At 50.8% G+C, this 21902-nt stretch overlaps 1 protein-coding gene across 2 annotated transcripts in view; it reads left to right on the top strand.

Annotated features, from left to right (window-relative positions):
- The window catches only part of KIF16B (kinesin family member 16B), a 288977-nt gene extending 281601 nt beyond the window's left edge, over positions 1 to 7376 (top strand). For both annotated transcript variants that reach the window (XM_055426370.2, XM_055426381.2), the window contains one exon: positions 6190 to 7376. In XM_055426370.2, the coding sequence (XP_055282345.2) occupies positions 6190 to 6348 (159 nt within the window). In that variant the 3' untranslated portion in view covers positions 6349 to 7376. The remainder of the gene's footprint in view (positions 1 to 6189) is intronic.
- Positions 7377 to 21902: the final 14526 nt, after the last annotated feature.

Here is a 21902-nt window from a genome sequence, read left to right as displayed (position 1 = left end):
CCCCCAGAACTGGGTGTGTTGTAAGTGGGAGGTTTCCTCTTATTCCTGAAGGATGCCTGCCGACACGCCAGGGGTGTTGATGGCAAACAGTAGGGAACAACTGTGGTCCTGGTGAGCAAGTGGGCTTGGGAATGGACAGACCAAGAGCTCTCCTGCTTCTGCCCCGGGTTTCTTACGCAAACTCTTAAAATGCTCCATGGCACCAGCTCTGCAGTCTGGGGGAGGCTTGCCCCAGACCTGCATCCCTGCAGGCCTCACGAGCTCTTTAGCTACAGGAGCCCATCCCAGAAGATGAGTCAGCCATATGGCCCATCCCCGAAGAATGGAGAGGTATTTTTTCAGAAGGGAATCTGAATGTCACCTGGGAAGGGGAACAGAAGGGTGGTCGAGACATGACCAGTGCCCAGCAAGGCACTGTGAGGAAGGTCTGGGAATGTGAGCAGAGGTGCGTAGCCTCCGTGAGGAAGGAGGCCTCTGCCCCAGGTTTGCGTGGAGCATTCACTCTAGACCACCCTGTGCCCCTGTCCCATGAGAGCACCGTCAGGCCAGACAGTGAGATGCCCAGTGCCATCAGCCCGGCCCAGTAAGAGGGTAGCGCCCAGGGGGAGGGTCAGCCCGAGAAGCGGGGGCTGGCGGACGCTGCGGACGGAGCCCGGGGGCTGAGACCAGCCTGTGGACACGGGAGACCTGGCTGTGAGCCCTCACACTCCCACCGACCGTCACCTTTAGGGCGGCACTTATGCCTCCTGGACTGCGGTTTTTTTCTCTGAGAAGGTGGAGATAGTAATAGTCTCTGTCTCACACACTGTTGTGATCTTTAAACCATTAAACGTTCTCACTGTGCCTGGAGCACTGCAGGTTGTTGATCAGTGGCCTGTCTGTGAGAGGAACGAGGTGATCGCTGGCCGGCCTGGTGTGTGTGTGTGGGGGACATTCCCAAGGAGCTCAGGGGTGTCGGCAAGTACGAGTTAAAGGACAGAAAGAACCCCTTTGGAGAGGAGTCAGGAGCCGGTGCGGGGCGTCTTTGGCAGTCTGTGTGCCCCTCATCCTTATGCTGATCTCTCGGCCTCCTGTTTTGAAAGCTCATGGTCCCTTACAGGATTTTGATTTTGTTCTGGGGGGAGGGGGCAGTTTTTAAAACCACAGGCCATTTAGCATTATGTTTGGAGCAGACCCACGGGGCCCATGTCTCCCAGTGGCTTCTGCCTCCCCCCACCCCGCTCAAGGCCCCTGTGCAGATTGACTTAAAAAAATACATGCATATATATATATATATATATATATATATATATATATATATGCCCACAATCTGTAGAAGAAAGTCAGTTTCTGAAATCAAGGTGCTGTGCATCAGTACTGAAGTGTGCCATAAAGATTTGTCATCTAAATTTGATTTTCCAAAAACATTGATAAGAAAACACCTTATATGTTGGTCCAAGCAGCTAAAAGAAACCTAGATAAATGTCTAACATATCTATTGTTCTTAAACCTTTTTTTGCCATCTTTGAAAGCAGCTTATGGTCCTCCTGGAGAAGGCAATGGCACCCCACTCCTGTACTCTTGCCTGGAAAATCCCATGGACGGAGGAGCCTGGTAGGTTGTGGTCCATGGAGTCGCTAAGAGTCAGACACAACTGAGCGGCTTCACTTTCACTTTTCACTTTCAAGCGTTGGAGAAGGAAACGGCAGCCCACTCCAGTGTTCTTGCCCGGAGAGTCCCAGGGACGGGGGAGCCTGGTGGGCTGCCATCTGTGGGGTCGCACAGAGTCGGACACGACAAGCGACTCAGCAGCAGCAGGGTCCTCCATCCCCAGCGTGGTGTGTGGTCCCCCGCCCTCCTCTTCTCTCCGCCCCACCCCTGACCCAACCCTGCCCCCCTCCCCCTCCCCCAGCTGGGCCCTGGCCTCTCTCTGGGCTCCTCCTCCTCTCAGTCCCTCCCATCTCCCCGGTTGCTCACTCTCAGGACATCCCAGACCTCCTCTTGCTCTGCATTCCATTTCCTGATTTTCAGTCTTACTGAAAGAAGATTGGGTTTCATCTGACTTTCCGAGGCAGGGCTGGAATGTCTCCCAACCATGGCAGGTGCAGCCACCATTCTCTGGGGTGTTTCACAGAGCAGAGGCTTGGATGTGACCTCCCCCCACCCCGCCAGCAGGGCAGCCAGGTGTCCTGCGGGCCTTCTGTGATCCCTAACAGCTGCTGAAGCTGAAGCTCCAGTACTCTGGCTACCTGATATGCAGAGCTGACTCATTGGAAAAGACCCTGATGCTGGGAAAGATTGAGGGCAGGAGGAGAAGGGGACGACAGAGGATGAGATGGCTGGATGGCATCACCGACTGAGTGAACCTGAGTTTGAGCAAGCTCAGGGAGACAATGGAGGACAGGGAGGCCTGGCGTGCTGCCGTCCATGGGTTTGCAGAGAGCTGGACATGCCTTAGCGGCTGAGCGACAACAGTGGCTACAGAGATTGAAACTTGTCTGCTTCTCTGAGTTTCATGGAGAAGAAGCCGTGTGAAAGAAACAGAAATTGGATATTGGATTTCACAGATCCTTCTCCTGCTTTGCCCTTCTGACCCTGAGAAGCACATAAACTCCTGGTGTCCTTGAGTTTTGTAAAAAGTAAACTGCCCTGGGGAGGTAGCTTAGTTCCTGGACTTATTTTCACACAACAGGGAGGGTGGGGGTGTCTTTGGACTCAACATTAGAGAGAGAGCTTTGACAGGAAAGCTCTTGAATTTTCTCTCTTTGGCCACAGGTGCTGTGGAAAATACTGGGAGCACAGGCAGCAGAGTTTATTAATATGAATGTGTGTACTTAAGTATGTATTTTATATATAATTAGGATATTCTAGTACATTAGACTGAGGCCTCAAGCCCTAAGGTTAAGCTTCTTTATTGTAGGAATAGTAATAAACTTGATTCACCCGACACTGTTCCACAGAAGTCGATTTCATTATTGAAGAAGCTCAGACAAAAGACCCAAACTCATCGCCCCTCCATACCCCTCCACCTCAGTAAGTGGGTGGGTATGGGTGCATGGAATACTACGCAGCAGTGAAAACGAGCAGACCACGGCGCACCTGCCCAGGTGCGCAAGTCTCTCAAGCATCGTGGTAAGCAGTGGAAGCCAGATACAGAGGAGTGCACCCTGTGGGATCCCATCGTATCAAGTTCAAAACCTGGCAAAACTGATCGGTGGCACAGGAAGCCATAGTGGTGGTTACCCTGGAGGACGGGGTATGGGGAGGGCTGCCAGGGCTTTAAAAGTGTTGCAGTGTTTTTAGCCCAGTGCTCAGCACACCAGCGCATTCACTTTTTGAAAACTCATTAAGCTGTACATTCATGATGGATGCTGTTTTCTCTCTGTATGTTTCAATTTTTAAAAATGAACTCATCAATATTAGTCATCAAGGTTGCTTGCAAGCACTTTCCCCCAACTCAGCAGTGGGCCCAGGACAATGGGAATTACAGAAAATGAGATGCTGTCTGTGACCCCAGGCACTTTCTGCAATTTTAGTTCTTTCTTGTGTCCCCTGCCCCAGCCCTGGTCGTTTGGGTTTGTCACTCACCAGAAAGAATTTGCTCAGCCCACTGCAAGCCTGTGGCTCTGGACACAGCCAACCAAGGCCACACGTCGCCTCTTCACTTCGGAGCATGCCGAGGTCTCTGCAAAGAACACTTCCTACTCACAGCCTGTCTTTGACCAAGGAAGCGGTCTAGGAAGAGGGAGCCAAGGCCACCTGATTCTGCTGAGCAGAGACTCATTGTAGAGAAGAGGCTCTTCCATCATGTTTAGAGTCAGCTGGTTCTGATTCCTGTATCTGGAGGTTTCATCGAGGCGTGCTGATGCGTTCATTTTAACGAGAGCCATCACCGGCAGCTGCTCCCTTGCTCTCTCTTTACGGGGCTTCCCCGGGCGGGGAAGGGGCTCTCCAGGACTTTCTCTTTGCACTTTATTTCTGGCTTTTACTATTTCTTCTCTTTTCAATATCCCTTCAGGCGCTCTTGGCCTTTTAAGGGGCCCCTGCTTTGTGAACTAACGATGACAAATGTTGATGGGTCATCTGTTCCCATCCGGTCAACAAGCATCTGGAAGGCAGGTGGCATGGCCGTTGGTCTGCGCTGGAGTGTGGCCGTGGGGCGTGGGCTGCAGGGAGCTGCTGAGGTGACGGCCAGGATCTTGCCTCACCCCACGGAGGGGTGCCATCACCGCTCACCCGCGGGGGCGGCCCTGGTCCCCCTTCTGCCAGACCCGTATTTCCCAGTAACCGTGTTTGTTGGACCTCGGGTCCCTCTAGGTCGATGTTCCCGGCTTTTCTGCTCCCAGAGAAGTCAAGGCATGTTCTCTTCTGCTTCTTTGATGCAAATAAGTCCTGGAGCAAAGTGTCCATTTTCTAGCAATTGGTTCTGACACCTTCTTACCTTGACCTGCTTTTTGTTTAGAGAGCCTTTCTTGAGCGATTACCATGAGATCAGGAAGTTAAGAATATTGAACACGGGAAACAGTCTGAGTTAAAAATGCTTGCTTTCAAGTCTCCTCTCTGGATTACTAGCCCTGCTCACCAGGTAATGGGTGCTACGGTAATTTTAAAAAAAGAAGAGGTAGGCAGAGGCAGAGTGTGAAGATAACCCCCAGTTGGGTGGGCAGGACCCCTTTGGGTGTGGTCCGAACGTCTGTCACCTTGCTTTGGTGCCGGTTTCTCAGACATCTCCATGTGTCAGCACTCTGCAGGCCCTGCAGCCACTGGGCATCAGTTATACTTCCATAAAACACAAAGAACTGGGTGTTAGAGTTTTAGAAAGCATGAATTACCGTACAAGTGTTGATTATTAGTAGTCCCTGTTACTGTTTTTAAGAAAGTAGCTAACAGATTTTCCTTGAGCAGAATGTCTCCTTTCAGAGGTAAATTTGAGGTGGGCTATTCATTCAGCCAGCTGGCTTCCCCCAGGCCACAGGTTCATTATTTGTGTCACTAGTGACATTTGGGGTAAATAATTCTTTGCACAGAGGCTTGTAGGATGTTAGCTGCATCCCTGGCCTTCTCCTGTTAGATGCATGCCTACCCCCCCACCGTGAAAATCTCTATGGGGCAGATCACCCCTGCTTGGGAACCGCTGTTCTAGACCATGTTTCATAGACAAAATTGTTCTGTTATTCAGAGTCCGTGATTACTATGTTTAATTTCTGAGTTTGTGATAGGATTTTTAGTTTTTAAATAAGCCGAAACAGTAATAAAGATTCAGGCCTAAAACCACCCCCCACACACCCCATTTTCAGTTATAGGTACCTTTGCCATACCGGAACTGTATTAAATATTTCTGCATGTTCTCTTTTCCATTAACTCATCTTGCTGGTGCCCGTGTCTGACTTCAGCCCCAGCATCTCGGGTCTTGGACTCAGAGCAGCTTTGTGAATTTGGTGCCAGAAGAGCTGGCCAGTGCTGCCACAGACCTGTGCAAAGGTTGGGGTGGGGGTGAGCACAGGGTTCAGAGCAGTTAATCTCAGCAAGAGCTTCCTTTACTGGTCAGTCTGTAAATGTTCGTGTTTACAATGGATCCTCTAGCCTGCAGTGTTTCTTTTCCTTTTGTGTAAAAGAAGGCCGTAAAGCACAGAGGACCTGTGCCACTTGACACATTATTGACTGAAGATATATTAGTGCCAGAGACATTAGTTTCTGCAAAAACCCCCCTGGTCAATAAGAGTAAAAATGTGCATTTAGCATCGTGCAGACCATTAGCAGTTTTGTTCTCCTTCCTCTTAGTGGCCTTTCTGTTAGTCAGTTGGGCAGGGGGACATGAATCCGCGGGCTGCAGTCCATAGTGTTGCAGAGTCAAGACACAACTGGAGTGGCTTAGCACATGTGACTTGACTGAAAAAGCGGGGTATTAACTGCTGGCACCGTACTGGAAGGCAGACCCCACCCTCAGCACCCGCTGCCCGGTGTTCCCCGGGCATTGTCTGCAGACAGTGTCCTGTGAGTCAGAGCCAAGAGTGTCACCCGCACACTGGACGCCGTGGCTGCTCCCCAGGTGGGTCCGACGTGGGGAAGGCAGCAGAGGAGGGTCCCTGCGCTGTTTCTGACAGTGGCAGCCCCTCCATGCCAGGAGGGGCGTTGTTTCTAGGCGTTCCTCCCCGCCGACTCCTCCCTGCCCATGTCTTGACCATGTCTTTGCCTCTTGTCTCTTCCCAGCGGTACCTCAGGGACTTTTTCAGCTTGATGCTCCAGTCGGCCACGTCCCCGCTGCACATCGACAAGGTGGGGCTGACGCTGTCCAAACACACCGTGTGCGAGTTCTCGCCGTTCTTCAAGAAGGGTGTCTTCGACTACAGCAGCCACGGGACGGGGTAGGACTGGAGATGGAACCTCGCCACACAGTGCCTTCTCATCCGAGCAGCCCCTCACCAGGGGCCTGGACCTCTCACCGCCTCCTCCGAGTGCCTGAGCAGAGCCGGGGCCGTGCTGGCCACGGTGACATTGAGGGGCGGCTGCCCCTGCCCATCACGGGTGAATGTGGCCTTCTCATTGTGTGCAGAGTCTGTCCTGGAGGCTCCGTCACCCTGGGCCCCTGGAGCCGAGCCAGCCTGGGGCTTCCCTGGTGGGTGGCTGGTCAGACCTCCCCAATGACTTTCATCTGGTTTCCCCTTTCACCAGAATACTCTTATTATTTTTTTTTTTTATATCCTTTCCATGTGGCTGGCTGTATCCCAAGAAAAGCATTTTAAATTATTTCATTGTATTTTCCTTTTTCCCCATTTTGAGTCTGAACTTTTTGTATAATCCTAAGCACTGATGTTTACACAGAATTTCATATTCTGCGAAAGGGATTTTCAGTCCAATCATGACTGGAGTCTTCCATGCTTGACACATTGGATGTAGGTTGCATCAGCTTCTATAAATCCATTGAAATAGGATATTCGTTTAATCTTGAATATTCAAGTTTTTACCAAATGGCTGTCCTGCACGTTCAAGCTTTCTCTGCTAAGCACAAAATGACTTCCTCATTGAATGCATATTTTTAAACATTTCGTTCACATTTCTGTTACTGAATCTACTGGATCTTAAGCTGCAAGACTAGAATTTACTGTAGTTTATTAACGATCCCTCAAATCACTCAGGACTTAATGTAGCATCCCACATCCATGTACAAGTAAAACTGCTTTGTTTTACTAAAGAGAAAAGTATGAGAAAAAAAAAAAGATCTATATGGTATATATTGAAATGTATATAATTCTACCTATAGATTTATATGTGTGCACACTCCTGTATGATAGTTATATCAAAATATATAATTATTCACATGAAATTTATTAAAGGTATTTGCTTTTCAAAGATTTAAATGGAGCTGCTATCAATATTAAATGAAGTTATGGAATCCACCCTGTAGCTTAGTTTATTTTAAGCTTGTGACATGATCATTCCTCCTGGTCTGTTTAAAAATTTAATGTACTTGGAAAGATAACACAATGTATAATTTAGCATTTGTTTTGTAGAGGATGCGCTTACAGTAATGATTGAAGTCACAAATGAATGGGTAACAAAACAGGCCTGCATTCAGTCTTCTAGAAGATGCCAGTGCAACAGAGCTCTCCAGTCTGAAAATATATATTCAAAGATGCAATTATCCTGATAAGCGGGGAAATTATTATTGTACTAATTAGATATCAGAGTTTAGCATGAAAAAAATGAGGGCTTTTTTTTTTTTTTTAATTGCTTCAGGAAGACTTCATATTGAGTGCTGTTGGAATTACAGGCAGAGGTTAGGGGTAATTACTGCTAGGAAATTTAAACCTAGAGATTAAAGGATAAAAACTGAGAGATGATATCAGGTTGGCCAAAAAGTTCATTTGGGTTTTTATGTACGATGTCCCCTTTTTGCTGAGTAAACTAAATGGTTTTCTTCAACTGGCCAGGTCATCTGTCTCCTCCCTTTTGGACCCGTACTGGAAGCCAGGCTCATGGCAGCTGTCTCACTAGGATCACTTAGGGACATCACAGCTTGATGAGAATAAATAGACGTGTGTTTGTAGGAAGCGCAGGAACCAGACGATGCTTTGATTCCAGTCTTCTTCTAAGGTGTCACGTCAAGGGTTGAAATCCTGGTCGGTGCTGGGCAAAGCTGGCTGTGACACATGGGCGTCATTTCACTTCTCTCAGCCTCAGTCCCCATCTGAAAATAACACTGTTGCCCAGGGGGACCTCTAGGTTCTGACCTAGTACAGGGTGGCAGGCAGAGGGACCGTCACCAGTGTGTGGATGCAGACTTCTAATCAGACTCAAACAGCATCTTAATCTGAGTAAAACTTGAAGGAATGCTGGCAAGCCAGTGAAAAGACTTCTCTAAAGAAACAATGAAATCCCTTTCTGGGATGAAGAGAAGACACATGACAGAGATATCTGTCTCGTGATAAAATTGAAGCTTCATTAATTCAGACTAATTCAAGGGAATAAAAGAAGGCCAGCAAGTATGCATCTTATTACTTTCAAGTGTGTCAGATAACAGGTATGCTGCACTGACCGCTGAAGGCAGTTCAGGGTGAAGTGCCATCAATCTATAAATGCTTTTGTAGTCAGTTGGACAAATCTAAGGTTCTTCAACAGAATCCTTTATTTAGGATGTTTTAGCATGTCCTCTGGAGACGGCAATGGCAACCCACTCCAGTACTGTTGCCTGGAGAATCCCATGGGTGGAGCAGCCTGGTGGGCTGCAGTCCATGAGGTCGCTAAGATTCGGACACGACTGAGCGACTTCACTTTCACTTTTCACTTTCATGAATTGGAGAAGGAAATGGCAACCCACTCCAGTGTTCTTGCCTGGAGAATCCCAGGGACGGGGGAGCCTGGTGGGCTGCCATCTGGGGTCGCACAGAGTAGGACGCAACTGAAGCAACTTAGCAGCAGCAGCGTGTTCTCCAGGGTCCTGCTTACACACCAAAATATGTGCACCAAACTGGTGTGTAACCACACGTAGTAGAGTGCCCTTCAGCCTGAGTCCCACCCAGACCTTGTTGTTTCTAAGCCAGAAAAACTCCCAATTCAGCCTTGTGATTAACTTAGTCATGTGATATGAGGTCACACTGTCTCCTTAATGATGGACATTTAGAAGATTCCTGGCCCACAATGTAGAGACGCTCTGAAGATGAATGAACCAGGGCACTGGGCCCTTCTGTTTATGTTTGTTGGCAGGAAGAGCTCAATCTGTTCCCGACTCAGAACTCTAGACAGCATCTTTTAGAGTCTGAACAGAAGGCTCCAGAAGCTTTCAGAGTCTAGCGCATCCATGAACTGGAAATGTAGCTGCTGTGGAGATGCAGTCCCAGCCCCAGAGCTGGGCCATGTTGCTGATCTGGGGTCAACTTTTGCATACAGCACACCCCCACCACCTCCCCGGATGCATCTCCTCGCACACAGCCATGCCTGGCCCACTGCTGCCTCCAGTTTGTTCGCGGAGACGGGGAGCTGCGTGACATCGTGATGCGGCTGTACCCACCACAGGCGACGCTCATCCCCTCCCAGAATGCACAGGTGATAGTTCAAGCCTGACGTGAGAGACGATATTCCGTGACCTCCTGCTTTCAAAGGGTGCTGTCAGAGAGGTTTTGAGATTGACCCTCCTTTACAGTGCCTAAAACAGCGCCTGCAGGTTTCGTGAGTCCAGAGTTGAATGTGTCTGCCGCATGAGACCTTGTTCCTCCCGTGTTCCTACACACACCGCAGGAGTGGTCCACACTTTTTTCCTGGAAAAGAGTAAGGAAACCTAGGTAAAAGAACTCCATGGCCAAATCCAAGGCTTCCATTATATGTACATAACCACAGCAGGTATTTATGTTTTGGAAATAACTAAAGAAAGACCATTCATCTGAGGAGACTCATTCTTGACAGATTTAGCCCATATACCCCTCTTTGTACAACAGGGCTCTTTCCACCAGCAAAAAGAGGGCCTGACTGTTGACTTTTTTCTTTGGTTTAGAGTGCTCTTTCTGATGCTAATACAGTAGGTGGAAAATTATTCTCTGACAGTGCTCATGTTGTGAATTTTGCACATACAGAGTTATTTCCAAGTTGAAACAAATCGACCTGATTCTTAACTGCAGATTTCTAAAGCATCATATTTCAATTTGATCCCACTGTGGTACCTGAGAGTTAGCAGGGCGAAGTTGGAATTGGTGGGGCTGATGCCTTCAGAAGCCTCCCGCATTAGGGAATCCAGTAGAGCTGCTGCTGCTAAGTCACCTCAGTCGTGTCCGACTCTGTGCGACCCCATAGACGGCAGCCCACCAGGCTCCCCCATCGCTGGGATTCTCCAAGCAAGAAAACTGGAGTGGGTTGCCAATTCCTTCAGTAGAGCTAGTTACATGTAAAATAGTGGGAGGGCCATAAAGGCAGTTGATGGACCCGAAGGGGTTCAGGGATGTGAGGTTACCCATGTTCCCCCCAGATGGCATTTGCACACACTTGTACCTGTGGAGTTACAGAACCGAGTTCTAGCCTCTAAGGCCACCCCCGCCTTTCTAAAGGGCCTGCGCTCTGCATCTCTTGCCCTGTTTTAACATTTTTAATGGAGTATATCACAATGTTGTGTTAGTTTCTGCTGTGCAGCAGAGTGAATCAGCTTTGGGTGTATGTCTGTATCCCCTCTTCTTTGGATTTCTTTTGCATTTAGGTCACCACGGAGCATGGAGTTCCCTGTGCAAAATAGTAGGTTCTCATTAGTCATCTTTTTTATGCATAATATCAGTAGCGTATATACGTCAATCCCAATCTCCCAATTCATTTCACCCTGCATTCTCCCCTTGGTGTCCCTGCATTTGTTCTCTCATCCGTGTCTCCGTTTCTGCTTTGCAGATAGGTTCATCTGTATCATTTTTCTAGACTCCACTTATTAAATGCATGTGTTAATATATGATGTTCGTTTTCTCTTTCTGACTTAGTTCACTCCATTTGACCCTCTCTGGGTCCATCCACATCTCTGCAAATGGCACAGCTTTGTTCCCTTTTATAGCTGAGTAATATTTCATTGTGCCTATGTGCCACATCTTCTTTGTCCATTTATCTGTCGATGGACATTTAGGTTGCTGCCATATCCTGGCTATTGTAAATCGTGCTGCAGGGAACATTGATGTGCGTGTATCTTTTGGAATTATGGTTTGGTTTTCTCCAAGTATATGCCCAGGAGTGAGATTGCTCAGTCAAATTGGTAGCTCTATTATAAGTTTTTTAAGGAGCGTCCCTCCTGTTCCTCTCAGTGGCTATACCATTTTCATTCCCACCAACAGTGTAAGAGGATCCCCTTTTCTCCACACCTTCTCCAGCATGTATTGTTTGTACATTTGTTGATGATGGCCATCCTGAGTGGTGTGAGGTAACACACCCTTTCTTTAACTGTACTCATGTGGTACGTCTGTATTTGCAGACAGGGAGACTTTTTTCCTCCATTACCTCCCCCACAGTTAGTTCTTGCAGGCATTCGAGACTCATCGGTCTGGTCTTGCTCCTCCTGCCTGGCTGCAAAGGCAGGCTCTCCCCCGTCAGAGAGAGGCGAGTGGCCGTGTTGGAAACCAAGAGGGGCACCGGTGCAGAAGCACGCGGGGGAGGAGCGCCGCAGAGGGCGCGTCAGCCCAGCACCACGAGGCTCTTGGGCACCATGAAGGCGGGTCACCAGGAAGGGAAGCCGTTCTCTAGAACTCAAACCTGGATTGAAAACTGTTGTGAAACATCTTCACTGTTCGAAAGCAGAGTTACTTCCCTCCAAGTATCAGGAATCCTTACGCACAGTTAATGTTGGCGGAAGTTTCTCCGTCTTTCCGGGAGTGATTCAAGTTGTGCCTGAGAGCTGCTCGCTGAAGAACAGCCTGGGGACTCTGCTGTCACTGAGGCTCCTTCTCTGCCAGGAGGAGGGGCGGGAGGGAGGGAGGGGGGAACACAGCTGCTTTTTCAAAGCATCGGGGACTGTCTTCAGAGAGAGGAATCACAGTGAACAAGAATGCCAATTTGTGGTGATTACGAGCTTCTTGACTATTTGCACTTTGCTTAATTCCAAACTCTGTGAGCTTTTCTCTCCCAAACACACCCAGAAGCCTTGGAGAAGGAGGGGGTGGTTTCTGTCATTATGTCGTCTTCTCCTATGATGTTTTGAGCCCTGATTTCAATGGATTTAATAAAAAAAAGTCAGTTCACAGAGGTCACAGGCCTTCCGCTACAGAGGAATCTTAAGATGCTGGCTCTTTATCATCTGTAAGTGGGTGGATGGGGAAGATGAATTTTACATTCATAAGACATTTCCCATGCCTTCAGACACAGGGCGGATGGCCCACGCCCCTTAGGGTCTGGAGTGGAGGGCCCGTCTGAAGAGCTGGTGGTCCCCTGCCTCTCTTTCTGGGGGACGTGCTGCCGAGTCTGCAGCTGATCAGAAACCGGTGCCAGCCGGGCCAGCCCCACTACACTGCCACCACCTGTCCCCGTCCCATTGGCTTATGGGGTGAGCCCTCCTCCGGGTGTCTTGTACCTCTGCTGTCTTGTACCCTTCGGGCGCTGGGACGAGGCGGGGACAGACAGGAGGGAGGTGAGCCTGGGACAGCCCGTAAGGTAGGCACTTGCCCTACTTGAAGCCACCAGTATAAGCCCCAGTCCCTTCATGCAGCAGGAGGGTAAGGGAGGGTCAGCCCAAAGTCTGGCCCTTCTGGTGACCCTGCTGGCCACGTGCTGTGTCGGGGCCCTGGCTAAGAGAGAGAGGCACTGAGCATGCTCAGAGCTGGCTGCTGCTTCCTGTCCTTGGTCCTCGGGTGGCCAGCCTGCCCATCCGTGGCCCACCCTCCACTGGCCCGTCAGTGGCTGCACAAACTCTTCTGTATCACTTTCTCTGTCCCGGCCAGGTCCCCCCACACAGGGGTGAGCCGCGTGGTTAAGGGCCTGCCCGCCAGGGCTCTCATGCCACTCAGAGCCAGACTAGTCGTGGCAGTTCCATGACGTAAATTGGGATAAAAGAGCAGGGTGGTGCTAGGGGAGAACGTACTAGAGAAATTGTGGAGCCTGGGAGGCGCCGAGGCTTCCCTGAGCAGGTGACTGAGCGGAGAGATGGCCCCCAGGGGAGGAGGAAGCTGCAGTGTGAAGGGTCTGCAGAGGGAGACAGAGGTCAGGGTGGGGGCACCTGAGAGCTGCAGCCAGGATTCTGAAAATGGGATGATGCTTCCCATCAGCTTGGAAGCTGATATTCCCGGGGGAGGAACACGAGCACACAACAGCTAAGACTCGACCTTTAAAGCTACGTGCAAGAGGGAGAGGTGAACTTCCTGTTTGTAACAACCAAGGGGCAAGTCCAGGGCCCAGGCATACTGTCCTGTCCTGTGCCATCAAGAGGCTGGTTGTCCTGCTTGTTGAACTTTGACCTTTGGCCTCTCGGGGTTCTGAGATTTCAGAGCCTCTTGCCATCAAGTAGCATGATTTCCATAGACCATCAGAAGGCCAGCTGGGAGTGGACTCCCCTGCCCTGCAGAGGCTGGCAGTAAAGTTCGTGTCCTCTCTTGAGCCACCACCTCCTCCTCGCTCTGTAAACAGAACAGGGTGCCGCCCGCGGCACAGCTGTCAGGGAGCCATGTGCTAGTTGGGGGCTCAGTTTGTGCACAGTCACGCACTGTGCCCTCCTTAAGCCTGGGGATGCCACCTGCGGCCCCACCTGGCCATCATGCCACCTCTCCACCTTCTGAGCCTGAACATATTCACCCCAGCTTCCCTTAAAGGAAAAGATTCATGTTAGATCGAACAGCCTAATACCCATCCCTTGCATGAACACAATCACCCCTTTGCTGATGTAGAGAGCAGAGGCCTCTCAGCCCCCATGAGAATGTGGCTCAGCAAACGGGGGCCAGTTTTTCTGACTGGGGGGCCTGTAGGCTGATACTGTACCCCAGAGCCTGCAGAACACACCTGCCTAGTGGTGTGGACCATCAGGTGCAGTTGGTGTGATTCAGTGCTGTCATTCACAAGGACTCTTGCTGTTAATGCATTAATTCTCTGGGCTGTGAACTGGTGTATCTGCTGAGGGCAAGCAGAAAGGGTCCTCCTTGGTCCCCACCAATAAGGGATGGACTGCCATTGTCCGTAGCCAGCGAGAGCTCCAAAGAGAAGCAAGAGGCTTCGGGGCCAGGGCACATAGTCCAGGAGAGGCTGGCGGGCTGTGTCTGCCTGGCCACGCAGATCTCAGACAGCCGGGCCCAGGCACCTGCTCTCTGATGCTGGTGCTGCCCCAGAGGGCAGCAGGAGAAGGGGGCAACCGAGGAAATGATTGGATAGCATCATCGACTCAATGGACGTGAATTTGAGCAAACTCCGGGAGACAGTGAAGGACAGGGAAGCCCGGTGTCCTGCAGTCTATGGGATTGCAAAAAGTCAGACAGAACTGAGCAACTAAAGGACAACAACAAACGCCCTTCAGTGGTTTGGCCCAAAGGCCTCCTTTCTCAGAGTCAGGATGGGCGAGTGGCTGGATCAAGAGCTTTGGGCCTCTCCCCTTGCCCCCAGCCTTGCAGTCTCTGCCCAGTGCCCTGTCGTGGGAGTAGCTGGCAGAGCAGAACGCTGTTTGCAGGATGGGCAGATGGGGGTGGGCTCTGCGCTGGAGGTGAGTGCTCGCTAACTGGGGTACTTGAGTTCTTGCTCCAGGTGTAACCTGGACCTAATACCCATCAGCTTCCAATTGGTTCTTGGATTACAATCTAGAAACCATTCCACACAACCCAACCTGGGCCTCCTTGATTTGCCATCTCTCCTACTTGCTGGGAGTTGATCAGGGTCTCTGCCCTCCAGGAGCTCACCAGCAAAGGTAAAATTTATTCCAAACCTTTATTGGGGGTCAAGAGACTGGACACTCCTCTCTCAAAGCAGCCACAACCATGTGTCCCTGTGCAGTGCGACCCTCATCACATGGGAAATGACATCACAAGCATCCCCCACCTCACCTGGACTTTGTTACAGGCTCGTTTTCTGGAATTGGAAAGAACTATTCAAAGACTCCGGGAGAAAATTCCTAGAGATGGTGAAGAACAGGGAAGCCTGGCATGCTGCAGTCCATGGGGGTCACAAAGAGTCAGACATGACTGAGTGACTGAGCAACAAATTCTAAGACTGCTTGAAAAAGTCAAGGAAACAAAAACATCCTAGGACACCCAGCCCTGAGCTGAAAAGACTTGGTTTTTCTCTGTTCTTCCCTTATGGGATGGAGAAAATTGCTTTGGGAGTATCGCTCTAATTCCATGGTCCCCGAAGGCAGAGCTACCATCTGGCCAGGACAGAGAGGAAGATGTTTCTGGAGCGTCTGGCGAGGGAGTTCCTATGCTGCTGAGTAAGCGCACTGGTTTCTTGTCTTTTTGTAGCTAGTAGTAGTGCCCTTACTAAGCTGCGCTGGAGTCTCATCTGTTCCCCGTGGACTCTATGCAAGGTGGGTGGCTTCATCGCTTCTGCCTCTGTGATCTGAAGTGCTGCTCACCTGAGAAATTACTTCTCTGTGTTTATCTCCTTGAGAGGCAATATCAGCCATAACATCCCCGGGTACTGGGCTATGACATTGACTTTCAGAGACTGGAGATGGCTGTTTTCCTGGATGTTCTGAACTTTAGGACCTGGAAACACCTGTTTCCTAAAGAGATTTAACAACCCATGAGCAAAGACCTGGGAGGTGGACTTGCTTTCGTTTTTCCCAGTGTGTGGCAGTCTCAATGATTGCTGTTCTAAAGTCGAAGCCAGATCTGCTAGGTCAGGAAGTCCCAGAGCTGTCTTCCCCTTGGAACTTTTCTGCTCACTTGCACCAGGAGGTCCAGAAGGTAGATCAAAGGGAGGTGGGCGAGGTTGGGGTGCAGAGGGTCGTGTAGAAACAGAATTCTCAAATGAATTGGCTCAAAGTTGGAAATAACTTGTGAATGGCCCAGTAAAGCCCTCTGGCTCTGGGGCTCAAACTTATTTCAGTACCATGATAAAATCCTCAAGCAATGAAATGAACATTTAATACTTGCTTACTTTCCTATCTCACTCTCCAGCCAACCCACAATGGTTGGGCTGGTGTTTGTCTGTCTTCCTCTCAAAACGAAGGCTGTCCTGGAAGCTCAAAGTACTTCATTTATGTTCATTAAATTTCCTGGTATCAGTGACAGATGATCAGCTCATCGGTGTGGGGTTTGACAAGTGGTGGAGGATAGATACATCTGATCACAAGGAAAGCATCGTCTTGCAACCGTTCCAGAAGCATGGGTTGTAGCAGTCTCTGATTGCCATTTGAGAAATAGGCTGTCACAAGCTTATCAGTGTAGACAAGCCCAAACCATCCCTGCAAATGCAAGGGAACTCTATTAAAAGTGAGGAAGTCTGAACAGATCAAACATATTTTAGGAAATCTCTATAAAACTAGCCAGCATCCACTTTGCAAAGAGGAAATGGCAAAATGCAGGTAATCCAGAAAATGCATTCAGACATTTGCAGGTTTGTCTTTCTCTTCCACTCCCCTTGTAACAAAAGTCTACAGTTCAGGGTCTCCTAATGTGTGTTGTGCCCTTTTCCTTTTCTGGGAGCAGGAAGGGTCTCCCAAGGACTGAGGGTACACGTGCAGGGGAATGGCCCCAGTAGAAGAATTATGAGCAGTGGGGTGTATCTTTTGAGACATGAGTTGCTGCTTCCTGAAAACGCCTGCTACCCTAAAGTGAAAGTGTCAGTCACATCTGACTATTTGAGAGCCTGTAGAGTGTAACCCCAACTGAGCGACTTCACTTTCACTTTTCACTTTCATGCATTGGAGAAGGAAATGGCAGCCCACTCCAGTGTTCTTGCCTGGAGAATCTCAGGGATGGGGGAGCCTGGTGGGCTGCCCTCTATGGGGTTGCACAGAGTCGGACATGACTGAAGCAACTTAGCAGCAGCAGAGTGTAACCCACAGGCTCCTCCGTCCATGGGATTTCCCAAGTAAAAGTACTGGAGTGGGTTGCCATTCCCTTCTCCAGGGGATCTTCCCAACCCAGGGACTGAACCCACATCTGCTACCTTGCAGGTGAAGTCTTTAATCTGAGTCACTGGGGAAGCCCTATCCTAAGGGAAGTTCACGGACAGAGACAGACTCAACCTGAAGGTATTAAGCTTAAGCCTGTCACATGCACAGGCTCCTTTCAAGGTGCCGGAGTTCTCCTGGCAGGAAACAGAAGCCCAGCCACTCATGGGGTGGGAGTGGCAGTGGGTGATCTCTGGGGGGAGATCACTCTTCACACCTGGGGGGCCTGCAAGCACTGTGGGCAGAGCTGGCAGGCTACTTGCATCACCCACAGCAGCTGTAGGGAGGTGGCTGGGGAGGCAAGGGTATAGCTGAGTTAGACCAGTACCCAAGGCTGCGGCCCTGGGGGCTGGTGTAGGGAGATTAAAGAGCTGGTGCTTTAGGCAAGAAGCGCTGCCCACGAGGTTTGGCATCTCCGGTAACAAGTTGTGATGCCAAGGAAAGACTTTCTGTTCTCCCTACCCATAATATTACATCACTGTCTGATGCAGAAGTGATCCAAAAAAGCAGAAAAAATAGGGGAGGAAACAAGTATTATAGAACTGAGTGGAGCAATTAAACATTAATAATGATCTTTTAATATAATTAAGATTCCACCCAATGGTCCCAGAAGGGAAAAATTACAGGGAAGGAAGACATATGTGAGGTTGCAAGGGTCTCAGGTGAAGAGCGGGCAGAACATGTTAGTCCCTCAGTTGTGTCCCGACTCTTTGCAACCCCATGGAATGTAGCCCACCAGGCTCCTCTGTCCTTGAAGTTCTCCAGGTAATAATACTGGAGTGGATTGCCATTCCTTTTTCCAGGGGATCTTCCCGACCCAGGGATCGAACCTGGGTCTCTCACATTGCAGGCAGACTGTTCACCTTCTGAGCCATCAGGGAAGCTGAAGAGAGGGTGGGGTTGGCCACAGAGGGGCAGCTGGGGGGATGTGCTGGGGTGAGGGGGCATCTACGTCCTCATTGTGGGGTGGCTACACCGTTATGTGTGTTTGTGAGAGCTCATAAAGCTGCATGTAGTAAGAGTGAATTGTACCGCATGTAAACGAGGCCTTACATGTATTCCGTAATTCAGCCAGTAAACCGTACTGACTCTATTCCATGCCACGTCTGTTTCTGTTTCCTTTGTATCAGAGACAGCTTACGAAGTCCTCCGGGAGAAAATCAAAAGTGCAGCTATAGACTCCAAAGCCTCTTGGTGAGTTTAGGTCCCGGGGTCTGACGGGTTGGAGACGTGGTTTGTCTGCAAGTCTGCCCCCTGCCTGAGCCCACCAGCATGCCGACGGCAGGGACCATTCCGTGGCTCAGAAGGCAGGCGCTCAACAGACATCGCGGGATAGATGACGGGCTGCTGGCTCACTACCCCCTCCAGCTCTGCAGCGCCTCCCTCTCCCCGCCTCCTTCCCTCTTCCTCCCCACTCCGCCTTCTCCCGTGTCTAAAATGTTTCCACCATCTTGAGGGTAAAAGACCATCAGCCCAGCATGATTCTTACAGGAAAAGGATCTAGAAGGCTTTCTTCCCAGCCTCATAATTCTTCAGCACGACTCCCCAGTGGGGGGCTGTCAGAAGTCACCTGGGAACAGGAGAAGGAATTCACCAGGAAAGTTACCGAGGGCTCCCCAGGGTGTCACGCCGGGGAGGGCTGGACAGTGAGGATGATCCTGGTGGGTGAGGGGCCAGCAGGGGCTGGCGTGCGGTGACTGCCTGGGGAGGGGTGAGTGCTGGGGCTGCTGGGCCGTTCAACAGGCCCCCGGTGGGGGCTCAGGCTTCATCCCCATTTCCACGGGAAAAACAGGACACTGAACAGCTGTCCGGCAGCTTCAGTGTCTCTGTCCGACTCCCTCCTGTGTCCTGAGGTCAGGGGGACAAGACTACATCCTCTGTTCACTGCTGGTTCCCCTGATTCAGTGCCCAGTGTACTCAATGGAATTGAACTGGTGTGCGTAGGGGGCTGGGGGGTGCTGTGTGCTGAGTCGCCTTCAGTCCTGTCTCTCGGCCACCCCATCGACTGTAGCCCGCCAGGCTCCTCTGTCCATGGGATTCTCCCGACAAGAACACTACCATGCCCTCCTCCAGGGGATCTTCCTGACCCAGGGATCGAACCGCCTTTCATACCTCTCTTGCATTGTCAGGCAGGATATTTACCCCCTGGGGGCTGGGAAGCGATGGTGAATTTTCTAAAAGGATCCCTCAGGCTTCTTCTGGAAATGGACAGGGTGGGGTGGACAATGTAGAAGAAGTGAAAAAAGTAGGGAGACCGCGGGTGACAGGAGCCTTAGCTGGGCAGCCTCAGTGGTGATGGAGAGTGGGGAGTGGGCGTCCACGACGGGGGACCAGGATTTGGTGGAGGAGCATCAAACGTGATTCCCAAACAAAGCTGGTGAGAAAGCCCTCTGCCTTCAGAAACTGCCCTGGCCCAAATCCCTTGGGCCTTCCAGATTTGGGAGGGAAGGAAGAGCCACATTTGGGGTTGATGGGCTTCCTTGCTCTGATGGGAGCAGACTGTGGATGCTACCCCAAACGCCCTGGGTGGAGAGCTGCTTCCAGCTCTGAAATGCTGGTGTTTCTTTTTCTAAGACCAAGAACACTGGAACACGAAGGGGAGGTTTATAACCAGAGGTGCGCACACACCCCAGAGGCAACAGATGCCCGTGTGTGTCTGTGGGACACGGAAGAAGGGAGACAGTTGGGTTTCCGGGAAGCTGGGAAGGGCAAAGGGCAGCCAGACGGCCCCGGCGTGGGGGACCGTCACGGCACACCGGAGCGTGCAATCAGGGTTCAGAGGGAGGGGCGGGCACGGTTCAGCAGAGGCCAGGGGCTGGAATCCTTAGGAGGTCTGTGTGGGAGCTCGGGCAGAGGGGACCCAGAGCGTGTGTGCAGTGAGGCTGAGTGTGCGCTGGGGCCTTAGTGCAGAGCCTTCCCCCACCGCTGTTCACCCTGCACGTGTGACCCACCATCAAAGCAAGATGCGGAGCCACTGTCTATCCTCTGTCCCTCCAGCCCTCGGCAGGCTCAGGTCTGGCCCAGCCCCTGCAGCCTTCTTCCTCGCACCTCGCCCCTTTCAACTGTTCCCCGCCCCCCCACCGCTGCTCCACCGGGGGGCCCAATTTACAGCCCAGGCCCCCGTGCAGTCCCAGGGCAAGAGCAGCCGAGGCAGCCTGGCCGTTGCTGTGGCTCCAGTGAGCCCTGCTCATCTCACAAAGAGAATGCGCGTGCACTCGGAGCTGACCGAGCCAGGCTGGGGTCCACAGGGCAGTGTTAATGAAGGAAGACCCTGCGGGGAGGAGCCCCACAGGCACAGCCGAAAGCTGCTGTCCACAGGTGGAAGTTCCTCCATCTCTCTCCCTTGCCTGCGTGTGTGGCTAAGTTGCTCAGTCGTGTTTGATTCTTTGTGGCCCTTGGACTCTTGGAGAAGGAAACGGTAACTCACTCCAGTATTCTTGCCTGGAGAATCCCATGGACGGAGAAGCCTGGTAGGCTACAGTCCACGGGGTCTCAAAGAGTCGGACACGACTGAGCGACGGAATGGAACGGCCCTTGGACTCTAGCCCACCAGGCTCCTCTGTCCATAGGATTCTCCAGGCAAGAACACTGGAGTGGATTGCCATTCCCTTACTCCAGGGGATCTTCCCAACCCAGGGATCAAACCCACGTCTCTTATGTCTCCCGCACTGGCAGGTGGATTCTTTACCACCAGCACCACCCAGCAAGGCCCCCTCTCTCTTCCTCTTGCTTTCTCTCTTGGAAATCTCAGCCCTGCTTCCACAGGTCCACCCAAATTGTCCAAGACAACCTCCCTTACTTAAGCTCAACTGAGGAGGTGCTTTAATTATATCTGCAAAATACTTTTCCAACAACACCTGGGTGAGTGTTGGATTGGTTAACTGGGGACTGTCACCTGACCATCACCACCCCATCAGAAAGGGCTGACCCACAGCCTAAGGCTTCCAGGTGCATGTAGCCGCATCTTCCCCTGCTCCAAACCTGCTTGGAGAGCCTGACTCCTCTGCAGGCCAGGAATGAGGTTCTCCTGAGAGGCCCCTGGCTGGGCTCTGATGATGTGGTGGGGAAGCTTCTGCTCTCCAGGTACAGCTCTAAAGCATGGGTGGAAACAGTAGCAGTGTCCTTCCCGGGGCCGAGAAACAAGCTTAAACTGGTAATCGGCACCTGTGGACCTTTTCAGCTCAGTGACAAACTCCAGGTTCATAACTCCTGTTTAAAAAAAAAAAAGTGGGAAACAGTCAAAGGCAAATGAGAGGACTTTATTTCTCATGTCTTCCTTCTTTGAGATGTACATAGGCTTCCCAGGTGGCTCAAGTGGTAAAGAATCCTCCTGCCAGCACAAGAGACACAGGTTCCATCCTGAGTTGGGAAGATCCCCTGGAAGAGGAAGGGGTGACCCGCTCCAGCATTCTTGCCTGGAGAATCCCATGGACAGAGGAGTCTGGCGGGCCGCAGGCCATGGGGTTGCAAGAGAGTCAGACATGACTGAGTGGGCACACACAAAATAAAAACTAGGAGGGATCAGGCCTGGTCACTGTTCCCTCCATCTTCTTTGTTCTCAGGAAAGAAAAGAAATGTACATAATTGGCCACATCCTGTGGTATTTATCTCATTGTTCTTTGTTTTAGACCACCTCACCCTTCTTTATAAAAACTTAATCTTCTGGATTTTTTTGGGGTGATTCTCCTTTAAAAAGGATCCTTCCGAAAGTAGACTAATTATGTGGTTACACTTTTTAAGACTTTCCCTAAATTTCCTACCTCCTCTTGGGAATTGATTTCCCCTGACACACTTTCAGAAAGGAACTTTGTTCACTCCCCGGGGTTCACTTTTGAATAACTATTCTTTTTCTCACCCTTGAACTGTTTTAGAGGAAGCCTTG

The sequence above is a fragment of the Moschus berezovskii genome, chromosome 15 (genome assembly GCF_049115385.1).
Source record: "Moschus berezovskii isolate FMDL1 chromosome 15, NW_MosBer_1.0, whole genome shotgun sequence".
Classification (NCBI taxonomy): domain Eukaryota; kingdom Metazoa; phylum Chordata; class Mammalia; order Artiodactyla; family Moschidae; genus Moschus; species Moschus berezovskii.
This window is presented reverse-complemented; position numbering and strand designations above follow the sequence as displayed.